Source organism: Erpetoichthys calabaricus, chromosome 18 (genome assembly GCF_900747795.2).
Source record: "Erpetoichthys calabaricus chromosome 18, fErpCal1.3, whole genome shotgun sequence".
NCBI lineage: Eukaryota > Metazoa > Chordata > Cladistia > Polypteriformes > Polypteridae > Erpetoichthys > Erpetoichthys calabaricus.
The window spans coordinates 88710961-88734402 of NC_041411.2; the positions used below are offsets into that span (position 1 = coordinate 88710961).

Consider the following 23442-nt stretch of genomic DNA (forward strand, 5'->3'; position numbering starts at 1 on the left):
AGCAGACCAGTCCAATAACAAACTTGACAAGTGTAAGGGGTAAACAGACGATAACACAACGACCGACATTATAAAATACCAGAAATTATATGGTAAAATCAAGGCCCGACTTATCCGCAGGAGAACTTATTAGCAAGTATATACGGTAGGTCACTTTTTGCTGTAGTATGAGTGCAGCTGGAGTAGACTGCAGCAACGTATACACACAAGCACATCCAGTTTGGATCTTTTAACTCAGTTTTTACCATCACAACTTATCTCAAACATTACTCCAGGATTCTGGAGATAAACTGAATTCTACAATTCAATTCTGCAGAAAAACTGTCACTGTAAATTTCATTGCATAATGTACCAAGATGTTCTTCAAGGTTTTTAGAGAACATAAAGAACAAGGAACTCTATTTAAATTATGACAAAGCAGTGCTCAATACACACAATTCTGACATACACTGCTGCTGCTGCCATCTGCTATTTGTCAGATGGCACACGACAGACATATGCTTCTAATTTGCAATGCCGTACTTGTTAGGGGTTTTCAGACATAAGCATGTGCAATTTTGTAACTTTAGTTTTGCCAGATGTTTGACCCTATGGCAACGTACAGGCTTCAGATGTGTGAAATGCTGTGAAAGTATTTTTTTAATTTATTTTACACGTGGGTGTGATGTCACTAAGCCTCTGTTTCTGACATAGAGATTGAGACCAACAGAATTGAGACGAGACACTCGCTTCATTTCCTTTCTAAATAAATAAACAGGCTTTACAGTATCATCTTATCTAATAACTACCACTCCATGCCATGGAGTGGTAGTTATTACATTGGCCTGTTTATTACAGCCAAGGTAAGTGACTTGCTCTGTGTCATACAGTGCATATATTATCTATACACACATCAGAAGCACCTGGTAAACCTTTCAGTCTTTTGTTTGACAGGATTCAAGTATAAACTATAATTTATTTGGGCCTCCAACTAACCTGATTAAATCCAAAAGATGGTCACTAAAACAGTAATGAAGATAATGATGATGATGATGATGATGATAATGAATAGGACTCGTCGCATTATTTTATGAATCAGAGCGCAGAGCATGTCATTATACACAACATTATAAAAAGTCAAAGGCTGCCAAATGTAGGAGGTTTTAGGTATAAAGTTCATCCCAGAGGTTCAGTAACTTTAGAAGAGATGGGAAATTAAACCACTGGCATTATACAACTTTTGAAGAAAAACAGAGCCTCTCAAACTCTTATTTTTTGGGCCTGTGTAATCCCCAAAATTAAGCATAAACATGTGCATGTCCTTGAGTCCTTGAAGGCAGCCCACCCACCTCCACCGCAACCTGATGGGCACCTGGCCTGGGTCAACACTCCCCTTGGCAAGTATAAAGTCTGTCCATCAGCTGCTATTTTATCCTTGTCTTGTGCGCCATATGAGGCACAGCCTACCCCTTGTTAACTTTGATTGTTTAAACACAGAAAATATGATATAAGTAATTCACCGATTAAGCAAATTGCTTTAGTCATTAGACAAAAATGGTTAGCAGATGATTCTGCACAGACATTTTCCAGGCTTGCACCAGTTCTTTTCTCTGTCAAAGATTAGGACTGGGCACAAAAAAATAAAGTATATATAAACTCACTGAGCAAAATATTAGGCACACACATATACTACTTTATATATACTTTAATTCCATGGCTTGTTGCTGCTCTCATTGTTCAATAGCAGACATTTTCTAAATGGTTGATTATCTCTTTTCCAATATCATTGTTAAAATGTTTTTGGGGACCTGAGCAGATTAACATTCCTGACACCTTCATCTTTCTTTATTTTCAGATATTGTATGATGGTCACAGTATGCTGGTCATGTTTTGGCTCATTTTGTATCTCATTATTGTTTGGCTGCTAATTAAGAAAAAATAAACAATTAAGGGGTCTGAGTCTTCAAGAGCAAGTCAATTAAAACAAATTCAAAAGAAGTTAATTAGCAGCAAAAAAACAGGTCACTAATTAAGAAAAGGGTTAGAATGAAAACCTGCAGCACTCCAGGAGCAGAGTTGGGGACCCTTGCCCTTAAACCACCAGAACCCAAAGGCATTCTACTGGATTCAGAACCAGACACTGTGAAGGCCACTGAAGAACATTGAACTCATTGTCTTGTTCATGAAACCAGTTTGAGATGACATTGGCTTTGCAGTCTGGTGTATTATCATGCTGGAAGTAGCCATTAGCAGACGTGCAAGTTGTGGCCATCAAGAGATGCAAATGATCAGCCACAAAACTTAAAACAGATTGTGACATTCCAACTATGATTGATTAGTATAAACAGACTCAAAGTGTACCAAGAAAACATTCCCTACATCATTACGCCACCACCACCAGCCTGGACTGTTGACACAAGGCATGTTGGCTGCATGTATCCATGCGGCTTGTGTCACATTCTGACCCTACTATCTGTGAACCTCAGCAGAAATTGAGATTCATCAGACAGGGCTTTTTTCGTTTTATCAGTCATCAGCTGTTCAGTTTTGTTTAGTTTGACGTACTACTGGCTCACCCTTCAGGGCAGGCGAAGAAACTGATGTGATCTTCAGCTGTTGCAGTCCATCCACCTCAAGGTTCAATGTGTTGTGCATTCTGAAATGTTTTCTGCTAACCACAACACAGTGGTCATCTAAGCTACTGTAGCCTTTCTGTTAGCTCAAATCAGTCTGGCCAGTCTCCTCTGACCTTCCTCATTAGCAAGGTGTTTCTATCCACATAACTGTTTTTGTTTTTACACCAATTTGAGTGATCTTTAAAGACTAAAGTGTGTGAAAATCTCAGGAGATCAACAGTGAGCGAAATACTCAAGCCAGATCATCTGACTTCAACAATCAAGCCACAGTCAATATCACCAATATCACATTTTTTAATCCATCCTGATGTCTGATGTGGACATTTACTGAAGCTCTTGACCTAAATCTACATGCTTTTATGCATTGTACTGCTGCTTCATGATTGGCTGACTAGATAATTGCATTAATAAGAGGAGTACAGGTATTCCTACCTTTGACCAGCTGGCAATGAGACAGAAAGCAAGTCGTCAGCTGGAATTGTGTTTCCACAGGGGCTGCTAGTTGGAATGGGACCTGGTCGGATAACCGTTACTCTCACCTCCTCCCAATCCTCAGGTAGCTAGAAGCACAAATAAAGGAAAAATGAAGAAAACCGTGATTGAATTAAAGATGATAACAATGCACATTATGAACATGAATCAAAATGTATTTTTACCCTTTCAGAAATAATACCCAATATTAGGTTCACTAAAGCACTACTTAAATGAAAAGAACAAAACTACAGACTTGAGTACTGTGCACATTATTAATTAAATACATACATTAGTAACATAATATATTAGTGATGAAATGTTGATAGATAGATAGATAGATAGATAGATAGATAGATAGATAGATAGATAGATAGATAGATAGATAGATAGATAGATAGATAGATAGATAGATAGATAGATAGATAGATACTCTAATTCACACCTAACCAGAATGTCCCTGGAAGAGATTACAGTGCCCAGACATAACCAACACAGATAAAGACAGATTTCATTGTTTCAATCATCTTCTTTAAAGGATCATGGGGGTTGGAATCTATTACTCCACCACTGGGTACAAAGAAGTCCCCTGTCTTTAGTGGAACATTATTCCATCACAGGGCAAACACACACATAAATGAACATACACCCCATATGGCCTGGCTAGCCAGAAGTCACAATTCCAGCCACAGGGGATGCACAAATCAGTGTGATTCTTTGTGCCGGTCTCAAGCCCGGATAAATGGGGAGGATTATGTCAGGAAGGTCATCCAGTGTAAAATTTTGCCAGATCAACATGCTTGCAAGAAATTACCGAACTAAAACTAATGCATTCGTATAACTGCTGTAACTGTTATGGGTTAAAGGAGTATGAGTGTAGTGACCAAGTAGAATACATTTGTGTAAATGAGAGGGAGGTCAGTGGAATGGTGAGGATGCAGGGAGTAGAGTTGGTGAAGGTGGATGAGTTTAAATACTTGGGATCAACAGTACAGAGTCACAGGGATTGTGGAAGAGAGGTGAAAAAGAGAGTGCAGGCAGGGTGGAATGGGTGGAGAAGAGTGTCAGGAGTGATTTGTGATAGACGGATATTAGCAAGAGTGAAAGGGAAGGTCTAAGAGATGGTAGTGAGACCAGCTATGTTATATGGGTTAGAGACAGTGGCACTGACCAGAAAGCAGAAGACAGAGCTGGAGGTAGCAGAGTTAAAGATGCTAAGATTTGCATTGGGTGTGACGAGGATGGATAGGATTAGAAATGAGGACATTAGAGGGTCAGCTCAAATTGGATGGTTTGAAGATAAAGTCAGAGAGGTGAGATTGCATTGGTTTGAAGATGTGCAGAGGAGTCACACTGAGTATATTGGGAAAAGGATGTTAAAGATAGAGCTGCCAGGTAAGAACAAAAGAGGATGGCCTAAGAGAAGGTTTATGGATGTGGTGAGAGAGGACATGCAGGTAATGGGTGTGACAGAACAAGATGTAGAGGACAGGAAGATATAGAAAAAAATAATCCACTGTGGCAACCCCTAATGGGAGCAGCTGAAAGAAGAAGAAGAAGCAGCTAGAAGTCACAAATTAGGTAAGATGCAAATCTTTGAGGTGTGGTAGGAAATGTACTGCAATAATATTTAGGTGGCATGATGCTTTAGTGGTGCAGAGTCCTGGATATTGCACCCTGTGTTTTACTCAAACATAAGGAGAAGGTGGCAATCTCTACAAAATCAGTGACTATAATTGAAACCCAGTGTTTCAGAGCAATGAGTTTTAAAAGCTGTACACTGTGCATGTATGTCATGTCATTATTTCTTAAAACAACAGCACATTTTAAGTAATTTAATTATCATAATTGACAATGTTATTTTAATTAATATGTTAATGGCATCAACTAACTAGTTGAAAACATACGGCTTGTCTTTTACCTCAGCTGTTTAAGAAAAAACTCCCAATTTTCACTCAACAAACATGTCGCCATTACCAACATACCTGTGGCTCATATCGAATCAGAAGGTCATACTCCATTGAATACGGAATGTTATTGATCTTGAATTCTAATTTACTTCCTTCTGGAACACGGACAAAGCCTGACCCAGTCCAAGTGGGCACTCGGTTAGATGAACGCTCCACTACTACACAACCCTAAAGGAGCAATAAAAAAAACAATTTTCAGTTGACATTTTGCTGACCACTCACAACAACACCACCACCGCCCCCCCCAAGAGTTACCTGGCCAAGATGTGCAAACTCAGCTTCATAGGTGTAGTGATCTAAGGCCATGAAGTAGTAACCCGACTCCACCTGGTTGCACTGCCGGCCCACCATATGACTGCGGCATTGGCACTGACCGTTTTCCATTGAACACCTAAGAGAAGAGATGTTGTGCTGAGGCCTTGCAATACCTTATTCAGACCCAAAGATTCACTACTAATGAGCAATAACAACATTTCTTTCTATAGCTCAAAGTGCTTTACAAGATGTCAAAGAAATAATTGCAAGAAAAAAATAAAAAAACAAATTAGGAATAAATACAGCGAGTATATTGATAAATAAATGAAACATCAAAAATTGTAAATAAGAATAAATCATTACACACTTACAGTAAATAATACAGATAGACAAGTAATAGATTATAAAATAGACTCCTTAATCTTGGATTCGTTTTTAAGTGTCTAATGAATATAATGATAAGTTCGATGCAATGACCAGATGGCCAAAGAGGACAGACAATTGGCAAGAAAATCTGCAGGGGTTCCAAAGCCAAAAGACCACCCAGCTCTCACTGAGGATAAAATCTAAAGTACTGAGCAGATTAAAACCACATGATTAATTTGATTGTTGTTATCTCTGCTTTTTCACCCGCTAGGTTGCTTAAATGCCATTTTTAATATCATTATCTGTTCTTGTGTTATACTAGAACTAGTGTGGAGGCACCTTCCCACCAGGTTCAATGGCTCACCCCGATGCTTTGTAGTGGGCAGTTACAGTTTAACATTGCCAATGTGTTGCTTTCCCAGGGTACCCCAGCATACATCCAAACAGAGACTGGCTAGTATGGTTAACAGTATGGTGGTTGCTTTCATTTCAGTGCACATTAAAAAGTCCAATCAGCACAATTACCCTCATTTACTAATACTTACAGATTGTCATGGGCGCCACCAACATCGCAGTCACAAGATCGGCAGCCATGGAGATCATGGCTAAGAGCCCAGTGCTCTGGCTATACAAAATAAAACATACTGATTAAAGTACAAATTGAACACCATAAAACTAACCTCTCAAGAAATATGTTGAGCTCCAGATTTACAGAATTAAAACAGAAGCTACAAAATATCACACGCAGAAGAACGGAGCAATTTCTTGTCCTACTCTTGGTTCCCATCTCCAGCATGGATGGAAGAAGGTTTGTCGGGTTAAAAAGTCTCCCCCAGATGTTTGGTTCTGACTTAATTACATGACATTAAGCAATAGAAGATTAAGAGGTGACATGACTGAAGTGTTTTAAATTATGAATGGAATTAGTTCAGTGGATCGAGACAGTTATTTTAAAATGAGTTCATCAAGAACACGTGGACACAGTTGGAAACATGTTAAGGGTAAATTTCACACAAATATTAAGAAGTATTAACTTCTACACAGAGAACCACAGACACTTGGTATAAGCTACCAAGTAGTGTGGTAGACAGTAAGACTTTAGGGACTTTCAAAACTCGACTTGATGTTTTTTTGGAAGAAATAAGTGGATAAGACTGACAAAGTTTTGTCGGGCTGAATGGCCTGCTCTTGTCTTGATTGTTCTATTATTCCAATGGTCACACACAGACAGTCCTCAGCCCACATAGGGGTTAATTTCATGGACATTCCATGTTTCTACCTTAACTACTATAGTACTAGGGTGTTGTACAGTGTTAGCCATTATGAATGTAGAGAAAAGCCAAGCAAAATGACACCTTTTATTGGCTAACTAAAAAGATTACAATATGCAAGCTTTCGAGGTAACTCAGGCCCCTTCTTACATCTTGCCCGAAGAAGGGGCCTGAGTTGCCTCGAAAGCTTGCATATTGTAATCTTTTTAGTTAGCCACTAGAAGGTGTCATTTTGCTTGGCTTTTCTCTACCTTAACTACCATGGAATTCAGACCTGCACCCCTGAACCTGAGAGCCATTATAACAGAAAGGACCACCAGGTGGCACTCTAATTTGATTTCAATACCTATCAGTTCTTACATTTGGGGAGGCAGAATTCTAAATTCAACAGAAATCAAAGATACCACGAGCTTCCAAAAAAACTCTTTAAAGTTGGTTTATTAAAGCAGAATTCACAGGTGAGGGAGAACACCAAGTATCAAATATACAGAACAATAAAAGACAATCCTGTAGCCCCATATTGTGCCTGTCTATATACAGGTTTTTTGTTCATGATTCCTTACAAAGATGGATTCCCAACTTTGTTGTCTTCCAATAGTCTCCCCTTCTCTCTGTCACTCCTCTAACTCTCAAACTTTGACCTTTAGCCTTGGTGGCTGAGAGCTTCCACTTAGCAAACCTCCTAATCTTAGACCCATTTAGAATTTTCATGGAGCTACCTTCAAAAATCTGAAAAGGGCTAAGAACATGAGCCTTAAACAGCCAAACCCTTGTGTCAGGTGTAAGGCTTTCTGCATTCTATGGCATATGTCTGTTAGCCAGTCCTCCATGTTCCCTTCCTCACCGGAGTGCTTGTGCAGATCCCTCAGCTGGTGACCTAATCATTCAGACCTGCAAAGGCGTTCTCCAATTGCCAGTGCCAGTGTTCCGCTCTATTTCTCTCTCTATAACCTTTAGGTTCTTCCATGTCTTAAACCGCTATGGTGATACCTATTCTCCTGCCAACCTCAATTCCAACACGGAAAATCTTTAACATTACCCATTGTAGGCAGGAGAGAAAGTAATGATTGATTATACTGTATACTTTTCAATAGCACATATGCAGGCCATTAATGTTTCATTCAATTTCTGGGTGACAAATCGTTACTTAAGAAGCTCAACAATTAATGCAGGTGGACTATTCATAAGAGTCAGGTGGTGACATTTATAAGCCCAAAAGCATCTTGAGTGGCTTTTAATGTAAATGATGAATTTAAAGACTGTTGGTTGGTTTGTTTCATAAGTGTTGACTAATATGACACTGAGAGCAGGAGTCCTATTATTCATCTAAGGAGGAGGATCAAATTATTATCAATCTAAGGTGGAGAAAATTATTAAACAAGCAAAGTTAAGCAGCTTTTGGTTACCACAAAAGACATGTAGGGTATGTCCATATTAGAAAGGTCTTCAGCATGGTGGATACTCGGAGATCAGCCTCTTCACTAAAATTTCTATTTTAGCAGCTTAACAAGTGATAGAATCTTTCATTAAAGAATAAAAATGGCATAAGGTGAATCATTTTCACTTTTTAAATCATAGAGTAACTGAAACAAACAATGAAAATAATTACCTAGATCAAATGAAGTTTACATACATATCTATTCTAATGTATAAAACCAAATGTGTGCTTGTCCAGTATGCAGATTCACACCGTTGAACCTGTCATCACCAAATTTTGCACAGATTCCCCATTTGTACAGGGGAAGACCACAGGCTAATGTTTCATTACAGAATCAGATATTGCGTCTGACACTACAAATGAGATAGTTTTGTGTATTAAGATTCCCACATCCCTAGTTTTCTTTGTATAGCTAGAGTGAAAAATTTGGCCAGACCACTTTCTTTGAAACTGAAACTGGACCCTGCTTAACAAGTGAGTCTGCTGTAAAAATACTATTTTGGCATTTAGACTTGTTAAGTGCGAGAGTACTTTATTTCTCTTTAATTCATGATTGATTCTTGACATTCCAGCTCACAAAGTTCAGCTGGTCATGGAAGTATTTCTTCTGAACTTTTGTTGACATTTTGTAATCTTAGGTTAAGGAGGTAAATTGTACAAATGATAACTTTAACATAGACTTCATATTATTGCCAAGTTGTTATGTTGTCACTAACGGTTATTGGGGTATAAGGGATAAAATAGAAACAGCATTGCTTTCTTTTTCTCCACTCCCAAGAACACCCCCCCCCCCTCGTGCCCCCCAACAACAGAAGGTGCTTATTGTTAATAAGCTTTGGTTATTGGTTGACCCAAATTTATAATTTAAATTTCAGAGGTTGTTGTCTTCTGGGGCAGAACAGAGGGCTGAGAAGCACAAATAAAACAACGCGTGCTGGCAGAACAGCATGTCCTAATACGCTTTACTGATGCTAAATTGTACACCCAATTTATATTCCAACCTTATCTGCTCAAGAATAAATCCACCTCATTTTGCCCAAAAAAATTATTAAATCAGTAGACAAAAACTTACCAAGCACTTGTTACAGCTGCGTCCAGTCACTAGACGTTTGCAGAAGCAGTCGCCACTAATTGGGTCACACTGGGGACCTTCTGACACAGTTCCACGGGGGTCACATTGACAGGCTGCAAACAGAGAACATGCATTTACCATCGTTACACAAATCCATGAGGATGGTGAACTCTTTGGCATCAGCTATCTCGTCTTGAAATTTATTTTTATTTAAGGATTTCATCCAATTTATCCAACTCCTATGTTTTAATTCCAATCTTCTCATTTACCTAAAAAGAAAACCTACCTCATGTCATAGTGCTACTCACGTTGGCATCCCTTTGGGTTTTCTGCACTGAGTCCGAAGTATCCTGACTTGCACTTGTCACAGCGTTGCCCTTCCACATGCTCCTTGCAACGACATTGTCCTGCAATCATTCTCAGGGTGGGGTCATCATGGCTGTCACAAATTCCTCCATTCAAAGAGCCATCAGGGTCACAGTCACAGGCTGGAATCAGCAGGGGACAGAGTTAGTAACATAAGGCAGGGGATGGCATATGAGTGCAGAAAAAAATAAAATCAAATCATTGTGAAATGGTGGCATTTGAGAGACAGATATGTGTATCAGATTTTTAAATATGAAATGAATCTATGGTGTTGACTTGATTCATTTACAGAATGTTAATTTATATAAATGGATGCCTAAACAAAGTATAACTAAACAATATTCTACATAATTAGTTATTGAATATATATGTACTTTTTTATGACAGGAGACTATAGTGAGGTGTGCTCATGTAACTCAGAAACAGGAATTATAAAAACACTCTCATACCATAATAAAACTAGAATCTTGTTTCCAAAATCATCTGCTTTAGCTCACGCTTCTCACATCATAAATGGAAGCTAGCAGCACAGTATTAGACAAATATAAACAAAAGACCTGTATGTGTATGGAGCAGTCCACTCTGCTCATGCTCAACCACAGCCACTAGATGGCACTTGTTTGTACTTTTACATTTTTTCAAGGATTGCATGCGCCTCACATCTCACTACAAAAGACCAGTGTGCAGCAAACGCTGCCACGTAACAACAAGTTTATGTCGTGCTAATAACACAGATGAAGAGACACAATGTCGAAACAAAGCAAATGCCACGGCTAAACAATGTTCAAGTGAAACACCTCAGTAATGGAGGGCAAGGCTTGAATTTTTCACTAAAAACATTGTCTGTCTGGAGGTATTTTTTTGAGACAAAAATTAATAGGAATCATATGCCAGCAATACAGCTAAGATATGGTATCGCCAGTGTCGTCTTAAGAACGCCAGTGGGGCAGCAAGCACAAGTGACTCCACATCCTCTGCACTGGGTCATTCTTAAGAGTTAGCGGACGCCTCTCCAAGTTCACAAATATATAAAACTGCTAGGACGTCTTCGGGTTGTCTTTTTTGTCATGAAGACCACACGCAGCTAGTATCTATATATCTTACAAACAGCTTATTGAATTCACACATGCATTATGATACCAGTTCTGTATTATACATTTAATTTAAATCAATTGCTATATTATATTAACAATAACAAGCAATAACTTAGAATCACAATATAGCCAGAGCTTATATAATTCCTAGTTTATCTATCTATCTATCTATCTATCTATCTATCTATCTATCTATCTATCTATCTATCTATCTATCTATCTATCTATCTATCTATCTATCTATCTATCTATCTATCTATCTATCTATCTATCTATCTATCTATCTATCTATCTATCTATCTATCTATCTATCTATGGTGGGTGTTTCTATTTTTTATCATTATTCCAGTGATGCCATATTGAGTTATGTAATCACCATCACTTGGTGTCAGTCTTTGCATGACCATGGCCATGATGTTTATGGCTGGTATGCCAATTAGCGCTTACAAGAAACAAAAGTCAAGTGATGCTCCCATCTATTTCAGATCATTGTGTGCTGTACTCTGCATCTAAGTTTTCAAATTTACTATAAAGACAAACAATATATTAGAAGATACACATATATGTGTGTAGAGAGGATGCTCTCATCTACATGATCCACAGAGCCTACTGCCACTTGGACAAAGCCAGCACTACAGTCAGGAACATGTTCTTTGACTTTTCCAGTGCTTTTAACATCATTCTGCCTCATCAACTGGATGATATCTTGATGCTCCCACAGCCTCCTGGATCATGAACTACCCGAGCAACAGATAGCTTTCTGATTTCTGAGGCTTAGAGACTGTGTGTCGAAAATGGTGTGTACAGTAATCCCTCCTCCATCGCGGGGGTTGTGTTCCAGAGCCACCCGCGAAATAAGAAAATCCGCGAAGTAGAAACCATATGTTTATATGGTTATTTTTATATTGTCATGCTTGGGTCACAGATTTGCGCAGAAACACAGGAGGTTGTAGAGAGACAGGAACGTTATTCAAACACTGCAAACAAACATTTGTCTCTTTTTCAAAAGTTTAAACTGTGCTCCATGACAAGACAGAGATGACAGTTCTGTCTCACAATTAAAAGAATGCAAACATATCTTCCTCTTCAAAGGAGTGTGCGTCAGGAGCAGTGACTGTCACAGAGATAGAGAGAAAAGCAAACAGATCAATAGGGCTGTTTTTCTTTTAAGTATGTGAAGCACCGCGGCACAAAGCTGTTGAAGGCGGCAGCTCACACCCCCTCCGTCAGGAGCAGACAAAGTGAGACAGAGTTTGTTTTTCAATCAAAAATCAATACGTGCCCTTTGAGCTTTTAAGTATGCGATGCTCCATGCAGCATGTCATTTCAGGAAGCAGCTGCACAAAAGATCACAACGTGAAGATAATCTTTCAGCATTTTTAGACGAGCGTCCGTATCGTCTAGGTGTGCAAACAGCCCCCCTGCTCACACCCCCTACGTCAGGATCAGAGAAAGTCAGCGCAAAAGAAAGAGAAAAGTAGCTTCTCAGCCATCTGCCAATAGCGTCCCTTGTATGAAATCAACTGGGCAAACCAACTGAGGAAGCATGTACCAGAAATTAAAAGACCCATTGTCTGCAGAAACCCGCGAAGCAGCGAAAAATCCGCGATATACATTTAAATATGCTTACATATAAAATCCGCGATGGAGTGAAGCCGCGAAAGGCGAAGCGCAATATAGCGAGGGATTACTATAATACTGTACCACCACAGGGGACTGTCCTGTCTCCCTTCCGGTTTACCCCCTACACTTAAGACTTCCAGCACAAAACCAACGCTTGCCATCTACAGAAATTTTCAGCTGACTTCTCCAACATAGGCCACATTATTACTGGAAATGAGTCGGAGTACAGGGAAGTCATGGAGGACTTTGTCATGTGGTGCAGAGACAAAAACACACCTTCCATACACCAAAAACTCAACATCAACAAGACAAAAGAACTGGCGGTGAATTTCTGGCATTCCAAGCATCCTCTGTGACCTTTCTCCATCCAGGGGGAGGACATGGAAACGGTTCAGAGCCACTAATACCTGAGGAGTTTGCATAAACAACAAACTGGACTGGTCCAACAACACTGTACTATTGTACAAGAAGGGCTAGAGCAGACTGCACTTCCTAAGGAGACTCTGGGCTTTTAATGTGTGCAGCAAGCTGCTGGATATGTTCTACCAGTCCATAGTAGCCTGAGTGGTGCTCTACACTGTACTCTCCCGGGGAAGCAACCTGAGCACAAAAAGAAGCACAATGCCTGAATAAACTTATGAGCTTCTGAACACTGTCTGGCAGTTGATAGGAATGAGTCCACTATAAATCCATCTCATGAGGGGTACTTTCAATTTTCAGACCTCTCATTGTGTATTCAAACCTAACATTTTTGTAAAACTTAACATTTACTTACATTCAATTTCATCTTCCACATATCTGCCCAAGCCTATATTTAGTCCAAGTCCCTTTGTAATTATTCAACAGATTCCAGATTATCTGCCAATTCACCTATCTTGGTATCATCTGCAAACTTAACCAGCTTGTTACTTATATTCCTATCTAAATCATTATTAAATTATTATTAAATTATTAAAAGTATTAAAAATAGCATCAGCCCTAGCACTAACCCCTGCTGGTCACCACTCTTTACATAAGCCAATTCTGATAGGTTCCTCACATCAAAGCCCTCTCCTTTCCGTGTCTGAGGCAATTTATTGGCTTATTTTAATTTTGCTGTATACATAACCTAATAATAATAACCAACCATAATAACCAACAAATAACCATAATAAAGTATCTATCTATCTATCTATCTATCTATCTATCTATCTATCTATCTATCTATCTATCTATCTATCTATCTATCTATCTATCTATCTATCTATCTATCTATCTATCTATCTATCTATCTATCTATCTATCTAACCTGTAAAATAAAGCTCAGTACGACCCTCTGTATTAAACAGTGCATCTGGAAAATCTGACACAACACACACAGTAATGGTCTTGGTGTCCTTACCCACACACACCCCCGGGTCCCGCATGTCCTTTGTCGGATCCTTGAAATAGAAAGGTTTGCACATCTCACAGTTACGCCCCATGGTGTTATGCAGGCAGTCATCACAGACACCTCCACTGATGTTTCCAGTAGAAAGATACACTGCCATGTCAAAGTGGCATCGGCTGGCATGGCTGTTACAATTGCATTCTGAAAGAAAACACGGCCAATTACATCTGCTGAACAATACTCAATAAAATAAAGACAACCAGAAAAAATAACGGATGCTGTAAATAAGAAATTGAGATCCAATCTTAGCCTCATTGTTATCTTTATGGAGTATGTGTGCTCGTTCTGTGTTAAAATTGGTATGTCTTTAGTTAATCTAGTCCTTCATCCAAATCATATGACACATGTTCAGGTTACCTACATACTCTAGATTTTCCCAGCGTGAGTGGAAGTGGGTGTGTGCCTGCCGATGAAATGGGACCCTGCCCAGTATTTGGCTCCTGCCTTGTGTCCTGCTGTGCTGTGATACGCATTTGTCTCCAGAAAACCTGGAGTGGATAAATGGTTTTGAAAATGGTGTTGATGAATGAGCAAGAGTGGGGATGTGAGCTAGCATTCTTAGAGATGGGTTGATGCTCCATCCAGGATCAATTCCTGTTTTGAGTCCAGTGCTGCCAGAACAATGGTGGATGGAAAGGTCACACAGAGTGACTGAATGGCTGAATGAGCCTTTGATAGTGTCGTGTGTCAGCATGGGTGTGCTCCTTAGCTTATGTTTATTTTCTTTTTCTGGGCCTTCTTTATTTTTTGTGAAGAATCATTTTTCAGGTATTTATGATTTTTTTGTTAATATTGTTCTATTCATATATTACTTATTACCTATGTATGACATGCTCTCCTATGTTCCTTGTGGGTAGAACCCCAAGAGGCAGGGCAACTCTGATGCCATGACTGATGGACCACCCACTGCCTATATATTGTGAGGATGAGGAGCAGATCCTTCACTAGTTACCTGTTGTTGAAGGTGAGCTTTTTTCAGTGTGAGTATTATTTTCTGCATCTGGATGTATTACAGTACTTCTGTTTTTTGGTTTCTGCTTTCTGGATTATGGACTTGGATTTGTTTGGTGTGGGTTGCTTTTTGAGACATACCTTTTGGGTCCTGCTTTGGCGTATTTGAAACAAATTCCTCATTTATAAAGCTTCCCAGTTGGATTTGTCTCTCCAGCCAGAAGTTTATAGTTGATTCTCCCTATTTTTTATATATTTTGGGACAATAACGTTATTGTGAACATTTGAAACCATATCCTCCTTTTAGATCTGTATAAGATGAAGCCTGTTATTGGAGTTTGGGTTCAGGCTGCCTGAGGTGAGGCCTATTTCAGAACAGGTTAGGGAAGGTCCTGGCCTGGTTTATGGGTCTTTTTTGAGGCCGCTCATTTCATAACACTGTCAGAGATTAAATGAGAATGAGCACAAAAACTCCTCCATCCAATAAAATTCAAATCTGCTTCCTCGGGTTCAGTGCTCCTAGGAGCATTGGGTACAGGGAAGAAGCAACAATACGGCTATATAAAAATTGAAAATACTCAGCAATAACACCCTGTAACCCTGAAAAAAATGCCAACCCACAGGAGAAAAAAAATGAATAAATAGATAGAAATTGGTCTGACATACTCTTGCAGGCATTGGTGTTTTTTCCTTCAGCGGGCCTCCAAGGCAAATCATTGTGGAAATCGCCACACTGCTCACAGTTCAGGCCCTGAGTGTTGTGTTTGCAAACACACCTTCCATGCACCTAAAATGTGACAAAAAGAAGGCCATTTCAGTAATCTCAAACTCATACCACAGTTGTTATATTTTTACATTATTAATTGAAATGTCAATGCAAAAACAAAACAAAAAACATAAAATAAAGAAAAATTGTGCTCTAAATGAATAACTGTAAATACTGGGAAACTTATGACAAAGAACAGAAATGCAAGGACAATATGGTCCACTTAAATACACCACATTTTTTTGTTTTACATGTCTTCTGTGATTTATTTAAGCTATATTTTATTACATTTGAACAACTTTTGCTTTCTTCTAGGTTCGGAGAAATGGTAAGTGCAAGCTTTCTATTTACAGTGCATAGCAAAATGTGTTTCAGAGGATGGCATCTAAACTTTGTCAAGCCACTCTGATAAAAGAAGACATGAGGACACACTCAAAATTACATATTGAGCGGTAATTATTCAGTTAATTTAAATATGTTGTCACACACGTGCACATGGGCCTGAACAATGATAGTTCCACGTCAGACCAGGGGTGGCGAGGTGCACTGACTTTCTCTCTCGATTCTCTTTAGACCATTCATGGGAAATCCCACATGATTCCTGCGCCCATGAAGACGTCACTTACGGGTCCAGTGCCAACGATGACATCACTTCCGGTCCCAGCCTTTAAAGCCGCCATCTTTACACATCTAAATCAGTTCTGTTTTGGACTTTGTACCGAGCACAACTCAACTTACCCAGGGCATATTATACGGATGGCTGCCCCAAACCTTTGATGTCTCCTGTGTATTCTTGTTACAATGTTTAAATATGTATTACACTTTCTGAAGAAGGCAGAGTGACGCAATGCTTTGAACTTTTACCTTACAACTCTGTAGGTTTCTAACCCTGCCTGATCATTGTCTTTGTCAAGTTTGCATGCTTTCCTGTGTCTGTGTGTTTTTTTCCTCTGGGTATTTCCACAACTAAAAGCCACCCAGATGACCCTTTATTATCCTTGTGCAAGTATATTTGAGCGATTGTGGCCAATGAGACACTGCCATCTTCAGGTTCCCACATGTTCTATGGGGTTTAAATCTGTGCTTTAAGTCAGAGATTTGTCCCAAAATCACTCCAGTGTTGTCTTGGCTGTATGCTTCAGGTCATTATTGTGCTGAAAGGTTAACCATTGTCCTAGTCTGAGGTTGTGGGCACTCTGGAGCAAGCTTTCATCAAGGACCTCTCTGTTTTTGGCTGCATGCATCCTTCCCACAGTTCTTACACCCTCTGCTACCAATGTTTGATTTAATAATGACACACAAGGCTATGATAAAGAAGGCCTTCACTCGACCAACACCAATCACTCACAGAACCTCCCAACCACTGTACATGCATACTTTTTTCAATTGACTCAATTTTTCTAGGCAGGAAGATAATAAGGGCAATAGCACAACAGTAGATAGGAAGGTAGGCCAGAATTTTAGATGGAAAAAGAAGCCTGATTTGTGTAAAGAAGTTCTACGGTGGGCCAGCCAATTCACCCAATAGTGTGGAGGCAAATAATCTGCAGAGTCGTAACAGGCCTTAGTGGTCCATCACTCTTCTTTATGCAACTCATTGACAAAATAGACTTCTATGCATGTAAAGTGCTCTGAGCTTTTAATGTAGAGTGGATAACCAGAAGCACAAAATTAAATTATTTAATATACTGAACACATTCTCCTGATCACAGATTACATTTTTTTCTTTCCTTGGAAGCTTCCCTTTATATCGAACATTTATACCCTCTACGAGTGTCCAGGGTGGCACGGTGGCGCAGTGGGTAGCTCTGCTGCCTCGCAGTTAGGAGATCCGGATTCACTTCCCTGGTCCTCCCTGTGTGGAGTTTGCATGTTCTCTCCGTGTCTGTGTGGGTTTCCTCCGGGCGCTCCAGTTTCCTCCCACAGTCCAAAGACATGCAGGTTAGGTGGAATGGCGATCCTAAATTGTCCCTAGTGTGTGCTTGGTGTGTGGGTGTGTGTGTGCCCTGCAGTGGGCTGGTCCCTTGCCTGGGCTTTGTTTCCTGCCCTTGCACCCTGTGTTGGCTGGGATTGGCTCCAGCAGACCTCCTTGACCCTGTAGTTAGGATATAGTGGGTTGGATATTGGATGGATGAGTGTCCATTTCCTTTTCCATTATCAATATCATGAATTTTTCAGGCAGCATGCAGGTGAAGACTGCATATAAAATTGTACTCACCATGCCCTCAATATCATCCCGGATGCCAGTGATGGGTGCACACTCTGAAGCATGGCCATAGCAGAAGCAGTTACCCCGCACCACCAGTTCATACAAGGCATAGTAGTACTTCTCCTTGATCTCCACCCGTGAGTCCAGCAGGTTGTCTCCTAAAGTGTGCAGCTTGGTGAAGTTTACTCTTAGATTAGTGATCTTCAGTAGGTCTGGGAAAGTGAAAAGACACCAAGAGGTTGACACCACACCAACAAGGTGAAAAGCATTGGACACCAAAAGCAATTTCTGCAATTAACAATTTGTGGTACTTTTGTAACTCAGTAAAGCTCAGTAAAGTTTTGTTTACTAGTGTTATTCCTACAGAATTTGAAATATAACAGGACTTGAGTTATAGACTCAGTTGTTGGCAAAAATTGTTGATGTTCCCAGTTACTGTGTCATTTTTCCAGTACTTCTACCTTAACCTTCTTAGAGTTACATTTACCCCCTGAAAAACAAGCCAAAAACATTGAACGCTTTCAACAAGAAAAAATGTCATCATGTGTTACAGAAACACGTAAATACCAAAATGTCAACCTAATACAGGAAGAGAGGTATATCTAGTGTGCACTGTTGTACCAACACAGATTTAGCACATGTCCCCCATGTGACATGTTTTTGAAACAGTCACCAAAACACAAAACACAGCCCACCCGATGTTGCAATCTGGACAGTAGAATCATGTTTCTTTGCACACTTTTCTTATAATATTTATTCTGTTCCTTGCACATGACAAGGTAGAATGTCAGTGCCTGAGCCACACAATCAATGCCTTCCGTGTGTTATTGTAGGCTTCCACAGTGCTGGTTTCCACATTTCCCCTGACATGAACATTGACAGTTGCTGCACTGTACTTAGGAGGCCAATGTCTTTCTTGTCCTTGCACTTGCTCACCATCATTTTTCCTTTTTGCTATGGAGCCACTTGCTCATGCTGAAATTTCACGCAATCATAGTTGCCAGGCATGTCATGACAGTTTGGCTGTACAGTGCCGTATGCATCAGTTTCATTATCTGTGTCAACGTCTGATGACCAATTTACATTGTTATCACCATCACTTGATTTAACTAATGGTTCAGTTTGAGTTCTAAAACTGGATTTACCGCTTTTCATTTACACACTATTGTGTTTTTTGGTTGAAGGCTCCACTTCACTTATGAATATTGATGAATTACCATACTGAGGCCGAGCAAATAGAATTTTTTTTTTTGCAGAATGAATTTATTTTTTCCACTAGATGGCAGCAGAATACTGTCCCAAGTGTCACTGGTGCTTAACACTGGATATGCTAACAATACATGTTCACCAGAGCTCAACTCAGGCTTAACCGTTTTCACACAGAATTCTAAGCAGTAGAGAAATGGGGGTTTGGGGTTAACATCTAGGAGGTTAGGAAATGTATGGTGTCTATAAAATGTATTCACCCCCTTGGATGTTTAAATGTTTTATTATTATACAGCACTGAAGCACTGCACATTTAATTAGATTTTTTGACACTGATCAACAGAAAAAGATTCCTTAATGTCAAAGTGAAAATTGATCATTGCAAAGTGGTCTGAATTAAATACAAATCTATATATATAAAAGTCAATGTGTGTGTGTGTGTGTGTGTGTGTGTGTGTGCGTGTGTGTATGTATGTTCCAGCATCACTTCTGATTTTCATGAAACTTGGTACACATGTTTCTCATTGGTCATCTAAAAATACTGTAGGGTGAAATCAACCCTAACCCACCCCCTTTTGGGTAGGGTGGGGGATGATTTTGCGGTCTTGTATGCATGTTATCATCCAGATGATACTCGGAATGACCACCAGAGGGCGAACTGGAGGTGACTGCCAGCATTCTTTATGTTTGAGCACCACTGCGCCCCTGTTCCTTTTCAAGTTAAGTAGAGTTGGCTGGGATGGCATCCCAACTATTCTTGGGACTCATTCTGTCTTTGTGACTCAAACAGCCATGTATGTATGTATGTATGTATGTATGTAGTTGACGCTCGGAACGTTTCTGGTGTGCTCTTTAAAAGCAACCAACAGTTTTATCATGAAAAATCCGTTGTATTATTTATTTGTCGTTTTAATGTTTATTTTTGTTAACTATATTTTCATCTTGCATTATTCTTATTGTAACAATGTTGTAGTGGTAATTAATTAAATCAACCTAATAATATTCATTTAATTGACTTTTTATGCGTCGTCAAAAATTCTGCATGTAAAAACTTATTACTACACCACAAAACAAAATTAATCTGCAAAAAACCTTAAAGGCTTAGCTTTTCCCATCGTTTTTACACTACTTTGAATGTATTCCACGATTATATTTTAATTAAAATAGGCTATCTATTATATTATATATAAGTAAGCAATTTTATTTTTATCTTCCATAAACATCCTATATTTATTTTGTGGATTCAGTGGCTCTTTGTGATTTTTGTTTATTCATTAATGAACTAAATGTCATTTGTTTCGGAACATTGTAGCTAATGTGTTGCTATTACAATTTTTTCATAAAAAAGAAACAGGAATTTTTTTTAATACGTTCATAATCAAAAAAAAAAATGTAATTAACTTATCAAACTCGAAAGTAAAGTATAAAACAAATATAGCTATTATATTTAACTTAATTTATTTATATAGGTAAAATATTTAATGTTTAATTCATTGTAATAGAATTTCATTTGGAAGAGACTAATTGGAGATTTAGTCTTGTATGTCTGTTATTATGGAAACTGAGAGAAGACGTGCAATATCATTATTTTTTTTAAAGTGTTTCCTCGAGATAACAGACTAATTTTATCGAGATCTCGAGAAAACAAACTTTGTTTTCTTGAGATAATGGAATAATTGTATCTAATGTTTAATGTTTAGCTTATTGAAGCCACGTCTTGTTTGAAATGGCAAAAGAGCAGAACTGTATTTATCAGTGCGTCACATTTTTGTTCAATCAAGGGCTGACGCAGGCTGAAATATGTTTATGCCTTACTTTAGAAAATAATAACGTTAGTGTCCATCATTTAAGAAGACGGTTAGCAAGGTTTCAGCTGTATAGGCGTCACAATCTAAGCGAGCCTGATGCCAGGAGCAAAGGTTAAGTTTTGTTTTCTCAAGATCATAATATGCGGTGGGTTGGCACCCTGCACAGGATTGGTTCCTGCCTTGTGCCCTGTGATGGCTGGGATTGGCTCCAGCAGACCCCCGTGACCCTGTGTTCGGATTCAGCGGGTTGGAAAATGGATGGATGGATGGAAGATCATAATAAAATTATTCCGTTATCTCAAGAAAACAAAGTTAATTTTCTCGAGGTCTCGATAAAATTAGTCTGTTATCTCAAGGAGACAATTTAAAAAAATAACGATATTGCAGGTCCTCTCTCGGCTTCCGTATGTTATCATCCACTTGACGCTCAGAATGTTTCCACAATCATTGAAAATTGATCGAATCAATTTGGACACGGCCTTTTTCTCACATGGACAACTTTATTTGGCATGTTCAAGGGTATGAAGTCCTAAGAATCTTTATATATTGGCTAAAGATGTTTATCTCAAATAATTTAAAAAAAAAAGCACTTTATTTCCCTCACGGATATATGACACCCTAATATTTATGGTTGTCCTTTTACAGGATGGCGCCCAGTCCAGCAGCTGTTCCTGTCTAGTGCCCAGGACTCCACAAATAAATGAGTGGATTAGCATTTCTGAAACTGAATGAATAGATAATATTGAAATCCACTATTATCAGTTAATCATTATTTGATTAATTAGATGTTTTCCACCACAGTCAACACTGAAATACAGTTTTAGACATACAGGTAGTTAAAAAATAAAATACAAGAACGCAGTACTGGAAGACCCGGGAGTTCCTAAGATGACACATGTTAGAAGTGAGCATTCAAAGGAGCTCCATAAATTAAACCACAAGGAGCACCAAGGACAGGTGATGTGTGCATTCTGGGGTGGCTGCCATTTTGAAGCCAAAAACACAGAATGGCCTTTGTGCCTGTCTCGGAAGTTCCAGCAAAAGTTCCAGCAAGGTCAGCCTCCTGCACTATATGGGCATGTTAATACAAAGGATGGTTTTTGCACTAATGGTCAATGACCAGCCTCCCTTGAATAAAAGCTTCAGTCTGCCAGGATGTGTCTTTCCATTTAGCCTTTGCTTCTGGCAGGCTTCCAAGCCTCTCTGAAAAGTCTTTTTATGGACACTGGACAGCTCAAGCCTATAATGTTGTATACTTGTGCTGTCATCAGACCTTTTTTAGCTCTCTTCCAGAGCTCTGTAATAAAAAAAAAAAACTGCCTCCATGCACAGTCTGAGTATGACAGACTGAGGCTATAGAGGCTATAGAGAGAACAAGGACAAGTAGGTGCAAAATCTAATTCAGTATGCTAAATGACTGTGTTTGAAAACTGCTATATATTACATGTAAAGTTTCAAAGACAGCAGTTTACATATTAATTTCCCAGATACTCTGCACACATATCCCTCTTTCTGTTTACTCATGCCTTCCATTATTGAAATGCAGAGAGCCGGCAATGTATGCTGGCAGCATCACAGTAAAGGAAAACCAATCAGTCCAATCCATCACAGGCCACACTAACTCATGCGTGTGCCCTCGGCATGCCAGTTAGCCTAACATGCCAGTCACCTGCATGTGGGGCGACCATAAAACAAATCTCGAGAGAGTCCCGATGCAAATTCTACACTGACAGGTGACTGGAGTTGCGTGGCAAGAATACTAACCACTGTGCCACCAAGCCAACCATCATTAACTATCCTAAAATGTTCTGCATTCACACTACGTTTTTCGTTAAACAGGGAGAGATCCTGCACATTCACTTGTATTTCTGATACTTTAAAACAGGGGGGTCCAACTCCGATCCTGGAGGGCCGCAGTGGCTGAACACTTTCATTCTTACCATTTTCTTAATTAGTGAGCAGTCATTTCTGTTAATTAACTTCTTTTGCCCTATTTGTAACTGACTTGCTCTTTAAGACTCAGACCCCTTAATTGTTTATTTTTTTTCCTTAATCAGCACTTAAACACAAAAAGAGCCAACACATGACCAGCTAACCTGTGTTCTTCATACAATATCTGAAAATAAAGCAAGCTGAAGGTCTCAGTAATGTTGATCTGCTCAGGTCCATAAAAAGTTTTAATTGTTCTCTTTGAAAAAAGAAAATCAACTGTTTTGTCAATGTCTGCTGTGGCAGAATGAGAGCACCAGCAAGCCATGAAGGTAAATAATGAATTTAATTAACAACAATTAAGAAACTGGTTGGAGAGAAATAGGCTGGAGTTAGCTGGTGTGACGGGAGACCTCAGCCATTACCTGGTTGGGACACCAGCAGGATGGTGGACTGGGGGAGAGAGCATCTCTAAGGCACTACCTCCCCAGGGACACTAGAGGGCAGCCCTCCTGGGTGGCTCTGGCACTACCGATTCCCGCAGGGCATGCCAGGACTTGGAGTTTGGTACAGCCCTGTTGGGTTCCGTGGGGATCGCCAGGG

At 39.4% G+C, this 23442-nt stretch overlaps 1 protein-coding gene across 3 annotated transcripts in view; it reads right to left on the bottom strand.

Annotated features, from left to right (window-relative positions):
• Positions 1-23442, bottom strand: part of lamb2 (laminin, beta 2 (laminin S)) — a 200720-nt gene that overhangs the window by 59793 nt on the left and 117485 nt on the right. For 2 of the 3 annotated variants that reach the window (XM_051921147.1, XM_051921148.1), the window contains 9 exons: positions 17906-18108; positions 15588-15708; positions 13923-14111; positions 9767-9946; positions 9459-9571; positions 6223-6302; positions 5312-5447; positions 5072-5224; positions 3048-3175 (listed from right to left, as the gene is read on the bottom strand). In XM_051921147.1, the coding sequence (XP_051777107.1) occupies positions 3048-3175; positions 5072-5224; positions 5312-5447; positions 6223-6302; positions 9459-9571; positions 9767-9946; positions 13923-14111; positions 15588-15708; positions 17906-18108 (1303 nt within the window). The remainder of the gene's footprint in view (positions 1-3047; positions 3176-5071; positions 5225-5311; positions 5448-6222; positions 6303-9458; positions 9572-9766; positions 9947-13922; positions 14112-15587; positions 15709-17905; positions 18109-23442) is intronic. The other variant, XM_051921149.1, reaches the window with a different exon arrangement.